This window comes from Gavialis gangeticus, unplaced genomic scaffold (assembly GCF_001723915.1).
Source record: "Gavialis gangeticus isolate Ggan-Ray unplaced genomic scaffold, GavGan_comp1, whole genome shotgun sequence".
Classification (NCBI taxonomy): domain Eukaryota; kingdom Metazoa; phylum Chordata; order Crocodylia; family Gavialidae; genus Gavialis; species Gavialis gangeticus.
The window spans coordinates 158,950,178-158,965,376 of NW_017729025.1; the positions used below are offsets into that span (position 1 = coordinate 158,950,178).

At 44.8% G+C, this 15,199-nt stretch overlaps 1 protein-coding gene across 3 annotated transcripts in view; it reads right to left on the bottom strand.

The window, feature by feature from the left end:
* Positions 1–1,656: 1,656 nt before the first annotated feature.
* Positions 1,657–15,199, bottom strand: part of RIC8A (RIC8 guanine nucleotide exchange factor A) — a 24,252-nt gene continuing 10,709 nt past the window's right edge. For 2 of the 3 annotated variants that reach the window (XM_019519866.1, XM_019519867.1), the window contains exons 3-11: positions 14,781–14,828; positions 9,134–9,748; positions 8,323–8,423; positions 7,680–7,830; positions 6,671–6,766; positions 6,218–6,362; positions 5,357–5,501; positions 3,874–3,993; positions 1,657–2,221 (exon numbers count right to left, since the gene is read on the bottom strand). In XM_019519866.1, coding sequence (XP_019375411.1) covers positions 2,101–2,221; positions 3,874–3,993; positions 5,357–5,501; positions 6,218–6,362; positions 6,671–6,766; positions 7,680–7,830; positions 8,323–8,423; positions 9,134–9,748; positions 14,781–14,828 — 1,542 coding nt within the window. In that variant the 3' untranslated portion in view covers positions 1,657–2,100. The remainder of the gene's footprint in view (positions 2,222–3,873; positions 3,994–5,356; positions 5,502–6,217; positions 6,363–6,670; positions 6,767–7,679; positions 7,831–8,322; positions 8,424–9,133; positions 9,749–14,780; positions 14,829–15,199) is intronic. The other variant, XM_019519868.1, reaches the window with a different exon arrangement.

Sequence of the window (15,199 nt, forward strand, 5' to 3'; positions counted from 1 at the left end):
GGGGGGGGGGGGGGGGGATAGGTGTCTATTTATAAAATTTAGTGGGTTAATTCCAAGTTATTCAATTTGTATCCCTTTGAGAACTTGGATTTTTTTTTAAAAAATCTTCATCAATGAAGAACTTTGTAGAGAATACGAAACTATTATTTTCAAAAAAGGGGGAAAATTAGAAATCTCTGCCTTTTTTCCCCCTGCAGTAGAGATTGTCTTTGAAATGTAAGCTGGTTGCTAAACATTTTAAGCAGTCTCAGCCATTTTCTCAATAACACTCTGGCCACTAGGGTTTCCACCATTTCTTGACTTCCTGAAGCTTCACCCTTGAACTACAAGCCACAAAGCCCAACTCACCTTATCCAACCTCTCTATACAGAATAGAAACATCACTGCATTTCATCTTTTCGTTCTTTTGGTGTGGGTCAGAGCCCCAACTACCTATGCAACCATGTAAGCATTGAGATTTATACAGTGGGAATAGACTAATCTCAGAATAGCTATGACCTCTTCCCCAGAAAAGAGAAACTGGAACTGACATAACTACAGCATTGTGTTGTTTTCAGTATTAACTGCAAACATTTGAAAAATAGCCAAAAACCATTTTATGGTCCTATGAATCCCAGTACACATTATGAGGTACAATAGGCAGAGTTAAGGTGATTTGGGGAATGAGGTTCCTGAAGCTCAGATGCTTTATTGAAATTACACCATTTAATTAAGCTTTTTTGTTCTTATTGTCATTTAAGGTCTAGTAATAGCTTCAGTTTTAACTCTTTTTGGTATAATACTTTATTTTGGAATAAACTTTAAACTTCTCAGGAACACTGACTGCCTTTTCATTTGCTTCAAGTTGCAACACTCAGATGAAGCATCAATGTACTCATTTGTGGGAAGGTTTTCTTTATTCTAGTGGAATTCTTCCATTTTTATTTATGCTAATAAAAGTTTCAAAATGTTTGGTACACAAGACAAACTGGAGGATTGTTTTCCTTTATGAGAACAGAGAAGTCTAAGCTTTAGTGATGGATAGACTTTGATGCCAGCCTGTGAGTTCAAAGAGCTATGGATAGGTGAAAGCTGAAGCAAATGGTTAAGCAGGCAACTAAGTGTGGGATGTGGTCTCCCACTCAGAAAGAGCCAAGGGAGAGGTTAATCCAGGAGACTACTATTTGGTGGTAACAAGAGCACTACACAGTGCCATGGACTAAAAATCAGAGCATTTCTGGCAAAGAGTCATCTGCAGTTGTTAGCCCTGCAATCAGTGTGAGCACTGAAAGCTTCAGACAAGATCTGTATTAATACAATATAAATGCTTCCACACCGAATGTGTACATGTACCCTATCAGGAGGTCCAATACACCCATCTAAATATCACATGTCCCCACCAGGTCATTTCATCAGACACCAGTCACTGGCACATGTTCTGTACCCACACACACATTACATCCATACGCTTATGCTTCACACATGGCTCTATCTGTACTTGCACAATGGCACTCACTCCACATGCATAGGGACACATCCTCACCAGGCATACACACCACTGTACGTCTCAGTCATACTCTGTGCTTGTGCATGCATGTTCACACACACCTTGTTTTTCCCCCGTTCCAACCTATGTTCTCAGACAGGCCTTTCCGTGTTCACGTTGCATGTGTCTTGCTTACATGCAAACAGTGCTCCCACTTGTCACCACACAGAGATGCATGCAAAGTCATATACCCAACACAAGTGTCAGTACAGACAATGCTTCACATGCTACTGAACCCTGTGGATGTGATAAGATATCTCCTCCCCTCCCAAAAATTCTCTTATAAAAAGTCCTAGTGGAAAATCCTAGGAGTGGGCTGGAGCATGATATCCTTATGGGCATGAAGGGAGAGAAACCAGGATGGAACCAAGCTGTGGGGAGCTCTTTGGGGAAGGAGAGGTGGCTGCAGGACTAGGGAGGGGATAGTCATTTCCCTCCCAGGGCAGTGGGGAGGCAGCCACTATTCAGATCCCATAGGTTGTGTCCCTTGCCCGGTGCCAATCGCCAAATGCAGCACCAGTTCTGGATGGAGAGTGGAGGGTCCACAGTCCTGGGAGGAGACGGATAGGTCCAGATCAGTCTAGCCCCCGGTCAGAGTCAGATGATGACCTCTCCTCAGCCATCTCATGCACAACATTCTCCAGAGGAGTAAGGTTGCCACTTGGACTAATCCCCATCGGCTGGATGACTTGCTGTCTGCAATTAAAAGGGGAAAACAGCAGAGCAATTTTGAAAAGTAGTTCTGATGAAGAATCACAATAATGCATTGGTCCCAGATCCACCCTTGTTACAAAGCAAGTATGTCCATCCCCCAAGAGACCCATGAAGAGCTCCACATGAGGTCCTATAAAAGAATGTGTCGGAACCAGTGAGTTCTAAGCTGTCACAGCATCAGAGACCTATGGGATCTCTCAAGACCTACATGACAGCCAGGAAGAATGCTGTTTGACACCAATGAAACCGATGACCCCTGGAACAAGCTTGTTAAAAGAACAAAGGTCAGCCTGATTTTCAGAAATGCTGAGCACCCAGAACTCTTATAGAAACCTCTGAGCACTCGAGGCTTCCAGTTTCAAAGCTTTTAATGACAGCAGGAAAAAAAACCCCACTGACCAAACAATCTAATCCAAGGAAGGAACTGGCTTCACTTCTGAAGAAACTTAGTAAAAACACAGCTCCTGAGGCACTGAACAGTGGTGGCCCTACAGTTCCTGCAACACCAGGAACAGCCACTCTATGCTCCTGCTGCACTGGTCTAAGTGTAGAATACCTTAGAGGCCCTGGTACCATCTTAACCAGCCAGCTGCAGTGTAATGTTAGTGGCATCAGGCTGGAAAACACAATGGAAAAACATGTGGCACCTTCATTAACTGATAATCTGCATCTGCCCTACTGCCTTTTTCCTTTGTCTTGGGGTCTTTTGAACTCACTAGGTAAATCCTGGATTCCTGTCTACAGGGTCCATGAATAATGGATAAGCTACTACTGGAGAAGCCTCTCCTGCAGGGAAGGAAAATCAGTGGCACTGGCTGCCATTTGTCACTGAAACACTATTTCCTACCAGCAGCTACCCAGGGGCAATACTGCCAGCTGCTACAGAGCTTCCAAGCTGAACTCCAGTGACGTGACTGTACTCAGATGCACTTGGTAATGGAGAACACATCTGTGAGGTGACCTATGGTTCTGACACTACCTCAAAGGTGCTTGATGAAGGCTCCTAAACTCGTTCTATAGAGGTAACTGTGTGCAGAAGGGGTGATGCGTAGGGGGTGCACGCGGGTGCACATGCACCCCCTGTGCATGGCAGTGCACCCCCTGCAAAAAGGCACTGTCAACATTGCTGCTTGCCACCCCATTGACAGCACCACCACTGGCATCTGTGGGCAGTCCAAGATCACCCCTGGCTGCTGCTGACACTGCCAGCAGCACCTGCAGGTGGTCGCCAACCCATGATCAGTGCTTGCTACCCTGCACCCCCCACCGCTGACAGTGCTGGCGGCACCTACGGGAGCTCCCCACTCACCGCCACCAAGCTCCTGCCACTGCCGGCACAGCCGTGCCCCCTCTAGCTGCTGGAGGCATGCCCCATTCATGGTATGTAGACTGGTTAATATGTCCATCTCCTATAGAGCCTACCAACTATCCCTACGCTGAGCTGGCATTCTCCTCCTGAAGCCCTACAAGTAGGTATACAAGCATATGAGCTCTGATCTGGTATATCATCAGAAACCTATGGGTTCTCTCAAATCCCACTGCATCCCCATGCTATGGGAGCGGGCGCGCGCACGCACGCACGCACGCACGCACGCACGCACACACACACACACAAAAACTAACTAACTAACTACCTGGACAGCTTGTCAAACATGTTAACCAGCTTCATGGCTTCATATTCCTTCTGCTCCTCAGTCATCCCTTCCATGGGGTTGGGGAGTTTCTCTTCCACGCGTCCTGTCACTGGGTTAATGCTGCCCATGTTCATGAATGGGAGAAGAGAGAGAGGAGACAAACAGGCTCATTAAAAAGTGGGTTTTGCCTATAACTATGTGAAGAGTTCAATGGCAGGGGGACACACACTCAGCTGCTGACTGCTAGTAGTATTACAGGAGTACAGATGTAGTGCACCAGGGGCTCTTACCCCTGCCCCCTTTGTGTCACACCCCAACTCTCTCTACAAGCAACTCCCACGTCTCTAGCCACTGGGGTTGGAGTGTGCCCTGCCCTACCCACTTCCATCCAAAGATTTCAATCCAAGGGGAGAAAAGAAAAATTCACCACTGTGCTCCTCCCAATTTAAAATTTTCCAGAAAAAAAAAAAAATCCATGAATATAGCCTAAAAAGGCACTGAATGGCACAGTGGAATGGACAGACCAATGGCCCAACCAAAGAAGACAAATTCTGTGTTGGTTCAGAGCTCAGCACAGACTGGGGCGTACCATAACTCAGTGAGGAAACATAGGAATGGGTTCTCATCAGCTAAGCACAGGGACACAGCAGCTGGAAGTGGAGGCATTGCACTGGAACTCTCATTCTACAAGAACTGTTCACACCACTTACTGAAGGATGCCTTCCCCTTTGCCCAACCTTAGCTGTACACGGAAAGAGCCTATTTTGCTCTTGACAGCATATCTTGCTGCCAACAATAGATTTCATAGACGTTAGGACTGGAAGGGACCTTGAAGATCAAGTCCAACACCCTGCCCCAGGGGCAGGAAGTCAGCTAGGGTCAAAGGATCCCAGCAAATAAAACGTCCAAACATTTCTTGAATGAGTCCAGAGTAGGTGCCTGCACCACTTTTGGAGGGAGTCTATTCCAGGTCTTGGACAGTAAAGAAATTTTTCCTTATGTTCAACCTAAAACAGTCTTGGAGGAGTTTATGACCATTGGTCCTTGTTATCCCTTGGGGTGCTCTGGTCAACAGACATTCCCCCAGATCCTGATGCACACCCCTTATGTACTTATAGGCAGCCACCAGGTCCCCCCAGAGCCTGTGCTCTTCTAGCCTGAAGAGTTTCATGGCTCTCAGCCTCTCTTCATAAGGCCTATTAATAGGACATATATGTTGGTCTACAGCCAGGGCACATGAGCAGCTCATCCAGAGGGTGAAGACTTTCAATCTGAAGGGTGGGGAATGGCTGTGGAGCAGGAAGTTGGTAACCACTGGATCAGGCAAGCAGTAAAATGGGGTTGGGGAGGAGAAAGTAGGCAATGTGTCTTGAGGGGTTTAGGGAGATAAATAGAAAGCAAGTGAGGAAATGTACAGAATAATGAATAGAGAAAGGGTATGGGGGACAGTATAGACTGATAACAGAAAGAAATGGTTCTGTACTTGGGCTTAGCCTCCTTGTATTCTTCTGTATCAGTGTCTTCATCCTCAGAATATTCTCCCTCTTCCCGGCCCCCTGCCATGAGGCCTCGTGCTGCCAGGAGCCCTGCTGCATTTCCATACCCTGTGTACTTCACAAACCGTGACACTGACAAGGGAAAGAGACAGAAAACTCAGGGCATTGCTCCACCCCACTACCAGCTACCCAGCCAGAGAAAGACTCATAGGGTCAGGAGGCAAATGAGAGAACGCTATCAAACAAACTTGATGCAGCAGCCAACATGGATGTCCACAGGACATGCCTTCACACGGAAAAGGCAGGAGGGGAAACAAAGGCTATGGCACACATCCTGCTTCCAAGCTGTGAAGCAATACATTCAATGCAAGGTCTTTATCCCCTGGAAAGTATCCCCAAAATGGCAACTGTTCCCCTGGGCTCTGGAATGGAAAGCAGAGGGAAAAGCAGAGACCAGTGTTATTACACAGCAACTATGCTGGTCTTGAGGTATGGAGCACCTGCTGGCAACAGGTCTGAATGATACCCACTACCTGTGGGGCAAGGAGGACTCAACCCTTGGCAGCAGAACACCAAATCACTGGCACCACTCCTCCAGAAGCTGCATTCAAGAGATGGGAAAGCTAATCATCCTTCCCATGGTGCACTTCCCTCTGCCCTCCCATAGCCACCCACTGCCTGTTTGGCAGATTTGAAGACTAGCAAAGGATTTCCCTCAGCCAAAAAAAGCACAACATGCTGTGAGCTCTACACAGCAGCTTCTACTGGAATTTGGATCCCATTTCCAGCTTCTCTGGCATCGAGAACCCAGGAGATGCCACCCAGCCCCGAGGTGTCTCCTCGCTCACCACTCTCCTTGCAGAGTACAAAGAGGAACTCTGCCGCACAGTGCTTTACGTCAGTGTCAATGTGAGTCATGAGGCGCACAAGCTTGTTCCGCAGCAAGTTCCCCACCTCAGGGCGGTTCTTCACATCCCGGAGAGGAGGCAGCACCTGCAAACCACAGTGAGAGGGATCAAAACAGAACAGCCTGGGGTTTTCTGCAGCATCTTGCACTAAGGTGTCTGCATGGATTCTATCAACCAATTCATTGAATAAGCTTAGGGGAAAGCAGGAACTGTGCAGACAAACAGCAGGGATTACAGGCCTCATAGACTTGGAGGTCAGAACTTATTATATAATAAGAGAGGGATATCTGTTTGTAGCCTGATGGTATTCATAGAAGATCCATAGCATCTCCTCTTACCTGAGAGGACTCAGAAATTAATGTCATTTGGATTCTACCTAAGCCAACAGGATACCTTCGCTTTGAGGAACTTCCTTGTCTGGCGATGGGCACGGGCACTCTCGGTCAGCAGGTTCAGCACAGGGGTCAGACTTTCCTTCAGCTTATGGCCCTAGGAAAAAGAGCCCAAAACAAACAGTAAGCGTAGGTAGTTCAGTTCCTAATATAGGCAGATCACAACAGTGTGAAGCTGAATAGAAGGAGTCATGGGCTAGGAAAGATTCCAGTACTCTGCAACAGCAGCTTCCCCGCTGTGAGGCATAATGCAGTCAAATTGACAAAGCCCCTGGAGTGACTTTGGGGAATGAAAACACAGCCACCTTGATGAGTTTTATTTCTGGCTTCAGAAGACACTTAGACCAAGCTGCTGGAAAAGAAGTTCCATGATTTTGAAGAGGAATTTGACTGTTATTTCCCCCATTTAGGCTCAAAGCCTACAAAAACTTCAGCCCTCTATATCTAAATGAGAGCAGTGACCAACTGACTTTAAGTTAGACACTGCAAAGAAACAGGTCAACTACACCAGCTAACCTTGTATCCACAAAGTTGCCCAATTCACCAACTATTAGCTAGTTATAGTTCTTCCTGTTCCTTGATAACCAGCCTTGCACTCAACCACCAGTTAACCAACTCCCAAGCAGTCAGTGGTTACCACCCAATACAACTATTACATCTTTATCAACAAATAAATCATCTTACCATTCCACCAACCAGTCATCTTCTAGGCAATTAACCTTTTATCAAATTGCTAAGCTACCAAGCACTGCTTGGCCTCTGTTGGAAAAATATCTACCTCTTCCATTAGAGGAATATTTTCAAACAACTCAGGGAAATTCCAAATCAGCCATTAATTTTGCTGATGCTTTTGTGGTTTCTACACAATGCAGTTTTTATTGTTTCTCTGTTTCATTTTGCCTTTTAAAGGAGAAAGCAGCATATTTATATGTGAGGTAGAGGATCATGTCTGCCATCCATCAAGTCCAGAAGACTTTCCCCTTTGGCTTTGAACAAATCTCCCCACTTACCCTGTCAAGACGTCGTTCAAGGAAATCTAGCAGGACACTGACTGCATCCATGTTGACACCCATGTACTCAAGTGAGCCTGGCCGGACGTTAGGAGTTAGTAGGACATCCAAGCACTTCAGAGGCAAGTTGCCCAACAGGTTAACTGTGTGGCTGAGCGTAAAGAAAAAGAAGAAGCAGATAATCAGGGATTTGCATTAATGCATTTTTTTAAACTGTGCAAAGAACGGGTTCATTTGTTAATTCCTGGGGAGCCTAAGAGTAAGCTCAAAAATTATCTTTTATTGGGACATCCAAGCAGACTGTAGCTATAACCACGCTAATAAAGGAAGGTATCCATCAAGGTCAAACATGACTTGATATTGGGAGGTTGCAGGCCTATTTCCAAGAAGAACTGTCTATATCCAATGCACAACTATTCAGGACAACAGGATAGAGTCATTTATTTAAAATCCAGACTGTGGACACCTTAATCAAGTTACTGAGCACTCACTCTGGCAAGCAGTCCCATTGACTTTAGTGGGACCACTTGTAGCCATGGCTAATGCTATCAGAATCCAACCCTTCATGTGTGCATGGCTGTTTCAGTTCTCAGCAAGAAAGATGCATAGGTTCAAGTCTCACACTTGAGACAATGCTCTTCACCTGTGAAACTCCTCTGTCCGATCTTCTCCATCAGCTGAAATCATCAGGCAGTGACGAAGGAGAGCACCCAGGTGTCTGTACAGAGCAGCATCTTCCTGGCCCCAAAACAGAAAATGACACACCTAATCATGAGAAGGAAATGCGTCTCTGCAGTCCTCGATATCACAGGGTTTGTGACTTTGTCTTTGCTGTTCTGGGACAGTCTTGCATTCCAGCACCCAGAGCAAGCCCCATCTTCATTACATGGAGAAAGAGGAGCAATGCACTAATCATGGAAATGAACCCAGAATTTTGCTACTGCTGCCTTAACCACTTGCTGATCTTGCTCATACTCCATATCCTACCTGAATCTTCCTGAGTCCTCCATCACACTGTACAGCTGATACCAGGTTGGGGAGAAGCCACAGACATTCCTAAGTCAGCTGCCTGCATCCGCCATCATACTCTTTAGCTGATGCAGAAAGTGGAAAAGGCCATGTTTTACCATTTCTAAAAATGTTTTGAGTTCTCCGCTCTTCTCTAGCTCAAGGTTATAGCTCAAGTCATAGGAACATTTAAAAGAAAATGAAGAGTTTCTAAATGTTCTGAAATCAAAAAGTTAACAATACATAGGACAGAGATACCAAAGGTTTCAACGTGAAGGGCCCAGGGCACAGTTCTGTTGCTAGGCTCCTATTTAACAGGCAGGATACTGCACCAACATTAGTGTGCAGCAGAGAAAGAATGAAAACTGGGGAGGTGGAAAAACCACAAATCAAACTGAATCACAGGCAGTGTGAACAGCTTGAGAAATGACCACTAGGAAACTTACCTCATCCACCTCCCTCTTGCCGGAGTCAAATGTGATATTGAAGAGCACCTTGAGGATCTCCATAGCACGCTCTGTCTCCTGGCGAGGCAAGGGTGGAGGAAGGCTCCCTTCAGTAGCTACCTCATAAGGGTCCAACCACTTCACCCCTAGTGTCAACTCCAGGGTGTCTGTCATCAGGCTGATTCCCCTGAGCTCCTGGGCTAGCTGTTGCCGGATGTCTACTCTCAGGGCTGTCAGCAGGAACAGAAGACGCAGATCAAAGAACTTGACTTCATGGGGGAGTTTCTTCTCATTGTAGAGTTTAATGCGCTCAGTCAGGCCTACCACAAGTCGGGCCTCAGCTGTCAGCTCCTGTGCGCGGCAGCTGCTGAAGACAATATTGCAGAGGCACTTGAGGGCCTCCAGGATGACATCCAGATCTGGGATCTCCCGAATGACCTCCTCTGAGTAGTCAATACCAGCATGTCTGGCCAGGGTCTTCAGGCCTTCCCTGGTAGTGAAAGGGTCAAGGCAGTGTTTGTCCCGGGAGAGGATGCGGATGCTTTCCAAACATGTGACTTGGCAAGCTGGCTGGAGCTCCCTCTCCAAGAACTTGATCAGCAGCTGTGCCAGTTTCTGTGGAGTGAAAAGGGAAACATGAAAATACAGCAAACGATGCTTAGAAGTGCTGGCATTTTAATTGCTCCCAAATGTTGGCATCACATAATGCACTGTGCTGAGCCAGAGATGGCCCTGCCACAGACTCAGATTCCAATGTGATTTTCCAAAGTTCAGGGTCATTTGGCACCACCTTTTGCAATTGGACCAATTTTGAGCAATGAAGTATGGGAGGAGGTAATGGGTGCCTCAAAGTCATGGGGAGGAAGATTGTTCCGAAGATGCAGGAAATAGGCTGAACAATCTACGGGATGCATAATACAACATTAAGGGATGGGAGAAGGATCTAGCCTGGTGGAAAAGCAAATGGGATACTGTTGGGAAGAAGATTAAAGACCTTAAGCATTTAGACACAGCAGAAATCACTAGTTCATACCAACAACAGGAAGAGTCATTGACCCAGACTGATCAGGGGTGTACAATAACATATTTTCAGTGATGGCAATGTTACACCCACTGAAAAACCACTTCACTGTGGATTAATGACATCTTGCATAACTGTAAATAACTGAACATAAAAGGATAATACATCACACAGCCCTGCAAAGTCATTTTCAATTACAGCCAAATCTGGTTAATTCATCAGTCCGAGAAGACTTGTAAAGATGACTAATTATCCATGAGTGACCAATTTTTCATTAATTAGTCAATCTTCAACTTTTTATGAGACATATTTTTCAGGCTATATTAAGACACAATACAGAATGATTTTGACACCTGTAACTGAAGTAAAATGTATTTAAAAAAAATTCAAAGGGCAGACTGTACACACTGGATCACTTAATGACAGTAATATTAGGCAAAACCATTGATCCTTGTAGACCTTGATGTACGTGTGAGAGGTCATCAGGACCTTCGAGACATGCCTAGGCAGAAGAATGGAGGCTGCCCAGAACTTCCATCCTCTCTTTAGACCACTGAGACAGTATGCAAAGGCCAGACCAAGTCCAGACATTTGGTGCCTTGATGACTGCAGCTATATGCGCGTCCAGGAATCAAACATGGGTCTCTCAGATGACAGACAAGGATTCTATCACTCACGCACAATGGCAGGTGCTCTATGAGAACAGATGTTGTTAATATACAGTTTCCTACTACAAAAATTTGGTACACTCACTATATAAGAATTACATGATTATGAAGGAGTAAAACAAATCTGCCAGAGATTATTTCTTTGTTCATTTACATGCATTTAATCAAAATAAAAAACAATTATGCAAAATGGCTGATTGTCTATGTTTTGTGGGCTATGAAAAGCTGGGGTGCATCTAATGCTTAGTAAACATCAGCTGGCTTGATGAGTGCTATGGAGGGCAGAGGTTGGTATCAAATTAATTATCAAGAACAAATTCCATTTTGATTTAGTATGTATGTACATCTGGAAATTACTTTAACAGATAATAAGTTAGCCAAAGCATTTTGTGTACATATCAATGGGACTCCAGCAAGCATTCCATACACTGATTTATAAGAACATAGTGATGCATTGTTCTCATGTCTAATAAATCAGTTTTCACTATACATATGATAGCACTAACCATTGTTTTGTACATCCCGTGTAAGTAATCATGCCATGGTAATATAAGACCTTTCTATAGGTCCTAGCCCTTAAGTCAGTGTTTAGAAGTGAGGGTGAAATGGCCATTTATCACAGCTATGTCTTTGGAGACAACAAAACATAAAATCAATGAGGTCTTGTAATTCCCAGGTCTTTCTAGGCATGATCCAAAGTGAACTAAATGAAGAGGATTCCTTGAAGACATAACTATTACAAACATTTTATAAAAGTTATATTGTAATACCCAAGCTCTGCAGTCAAACTCCTTCAGCCACTCAAGAAGGAGGATCTGTTGACATTACAGTACAATCCAGTTTCTTGAAGTACTGGAGTGATCAATAAGTTTTATGCAAGGCAAGGATTTTTTGGGGGTGATATCTTTTATTGGACTAACTGTCACCCAAAGAAATTCTTGCCTCTCCCATAATTCCTGGCTACAGCATCACTTTAACATTACAATAATTTTTAATAATATAAAAACACATGTAAGGGCAATATGTAGAGCAAGCAGAAGCTCCACAAAGGCATAGTGGCTCATGCTACTAAAGTCTCTATTGGATTCTAATCTCATTTTGACCTTTTGTAAGGGAGACAGGTGTGCTGACAGGCCTGCTTTGTCCCATCAAGTTTTTTTTTTTTTTCGAATGCTCTTTGCATTTAGGATTATTTAGCTTTTACCGCTACAAAACCCAAGGCCATCTACCGTATTTCTTACAGTATCCTCCTTGAAAATCTACTGGAGCACTTTTAAGTTAAATACACAGACTTTTCCAGTGGCCAAGGGGGCATAATCATTTCTTACAAAAGGACATTTCTTCACTGCAGATGAAGACTTAAGTGTGGGTAGGTAGATGAAGGATATTTCCTAGCTACATGGATGGTGGTATGTGTGTTTTCTGTGGTTATCTTACCATGTTTCTGATACCGCAGGCTATTCACATCCAGCATAACTTCACTGAGTTCAGCAGAGTTAAAGAGGAGGTGACTTTGGTCTTGTGTGTTGGGTATAGGCAGTATAGGGTATGTCTGTTTCAAGGATGCTTGTGTGTAGCCATGTTTAAGCCATTGCCTATCTACAGGGTTGGTGACAGGAGTGTGGTTGTTCATTATCGGTTCAAACCCGGAGAAGGTGTTGCAGGCAATGAGACAGGGGCTTTCTACTCCAGTGTCCACAGTAGGAGGCAGTATAAAACAGTGATTGCCTCAAATTATCAGGAATTATAGAAAGCTCATCAAGCAGTGTTGAGGAGTAACAGAGCCTGGACCCTGGCAGAGATGAGATCATATTAAACAGTATTCTGCCTCTAGACAAGGAATGGGCACCGCTGACAAGACATTAAAGAACCACTCCAGACACCCTGTCACTGGCTGGATCTTATACATCCCTGATGGATGCCTGAAGAGTTTGTGTCTTCTTTGTACTTCAGCACCATTTGCATGTCTAGCCATACTGATAATGCCTCGCTAAAGAGAAACAAAAGGTCAGGATGTTTCCATGCACAACCAGGTACTTGGTGAGCATGTCCATCTGCACACATCCATACATGATGTCTGCTTAGGTGGCAGGAACGTCTCCCTTTAGGTGAATGCATCTCTCTTGCAAAGTGAGGCAGGTATTATAGATGTGAAAGGATCAAAGTACCGCTGATTATAGGGTTTACTGTAGCTCAGTGTAATTGGCTTAGCTCAGCCTCATCATGGATAGTTCATCATAATAAGGAGCCAAGAACAGAAGCAAGAGAACCATTAATTTAATTCCTTAACAAGAGCCTTGCTGCTCACAAACAGCTTAAAATATAAAACAATAAGTTTTCTCATCCTTACCTTTTATATAGAGAGGGAAACTAAGGCATAGAAATTAAGGTTGAGGACTCTGAGCACCTCAGATGCCCGCCCTGAGACACTAAGGGTCCTGACTTTCAGCTCTCTATTGCCTAAGGAAATGCAGGGGCATGGCAGGTGTCTCAATGAGGCTCCCCAACTCAGTGCTGTTTCTAAAATTGTTGGCCCGAGTGACAGGCCTGAGTTCACACACAAAAATCAGAGGCAGAGCACATATCTCAGATCTCCCACATCCCAGTCCAGTGCTTTAACCTGAAACTTGGTCTGGCTCACACAGCAAAGCATTTTCTACCAGCTCATACTTTGCAGCAGTCCATGTCACAGATTCATAATAATTTAACATGAGCTGGGAGAATTCTCAAGTTCTTTTAATTGTCCTTCATGGGATGAGAGTTACCACATAACATATCCTTGGTACAAACCTTCACCGCCACTGAACCCAAAGGAAACAGGTGCACTTTGTTACGTGGTAACAGACATTTTTACTAAAAGATCATATAATGACAGGTAAATTCCAGCAATCAGCACCCAGACCCACTTCCTAACCTAGTACTGCTCTACATGTGACCCAGTGGAAAAGCATTATCTTTTCTCTTTGGCTAGGGACAGACGTTCAAAAAGCCTGAGCCTGAATTGATTCAGTCTTTGCAGGTTAGTCTAACCTGGCTAGGCTGATCCAGTTTGTAACCATACAGACATCCCCTCTGGACTGAAGAAATGTATGCATATGCGACAGTGGCTCAGGCTAGAAGCCAGGGGCACTACAGCAGCCCTCCCTTCCCTTCCTTAGTGTTGAACTGAGGGGGGACGTGGCCAGGCTCTGGCAGGACACTCTGATTAGAGCAGCGTTCCCCCCCCCTCCACCCAACCAGTGGGAGCCAGCAAGGAGTTGAAAACAGAGCAGTGAGTTACACAGGGAATTGTCAGCATTTATGTGCGCATCAAACAAAACAAAAGCCTCTCTCATTAGTTCAAGCTCTTCTAAAACAACTTTTTCCAAGGAAGGAATGGAGGGACATTACCAACTACCTGTTGATTAGCTCCAAAAAGCCCTAAGCCATCTTGTCTGCCTCACATAAACACCTCTCAGCATTAGCTAGTATACTACATACTGGCTACAATCCGTGCTGTGGGAGTGGGGAATCCCTGCTTGAGCAGGGAGTGGTGAGGGGAGGTGGAGCAAGGGGAAGCCAGATGTATGCTGCTGTGCCCGTCATCTCTGCCAGAGTTCCAGCAGAGAGCCCCACCCAGGGCTGCAAAGCATCTGGGATGCTGGGGGACTCTGGTTTAAGTAAATCAGAAAAGAGTCTGGGACAGACATTGCATAAACTGGTTTGATTCAAATCAGTTAAGTCTGACACTACATTCAACCAGGTTTATCTCAAACCGGTTTCATCCATTTTCAAACTGGTTTATGTACACTGAACAGCTGTTCTGTTACAGGTTTAAACCAGTTTCTGATCACTTAAACCAGTTTGTGTGTAATGTCTGTCCCTAGCCTTTGGGTTTTGTCATCACCGGGCCTTACTACATGAGCTACTCTGCATTCAAGCACCCCTGGATGACCAGAGAAAGAAATGAAGGACATACCTTCCTCTCCTCCCGCTCATGATCTTCAAATGTGAAGCACTGAGACTTCTGTGAAAGCAAAGCAGAAACAATCAGTCTCAACAGGCAAGCAAACTGAGAAAAGAAACTTACTCTACCGTTTATAAGGAACGCTTCAAAGAAAGTAAATGGGCTCCCTTTATTCAGCCAGCTGCATGAAAGCTAGGGCACAGTCGTTCAACAGAAATGTAGTAGGTTTGGAAATGAATTAGAACTACAACAATTCTGTCTCATAAAAGAAGAGGCAACCTGTGGAACTCCAAGATGCAGGAAAACAGTAAAGCAATGTGCAATAGACAGTTTTGAAATGGTCTATTTATGTGAGCTGATAAAACATAAGCAACTGAAGTCACTAAGAAACCAGGCAAAATGTTAACGGGAAAAAAAAAAAAAAAAAAATC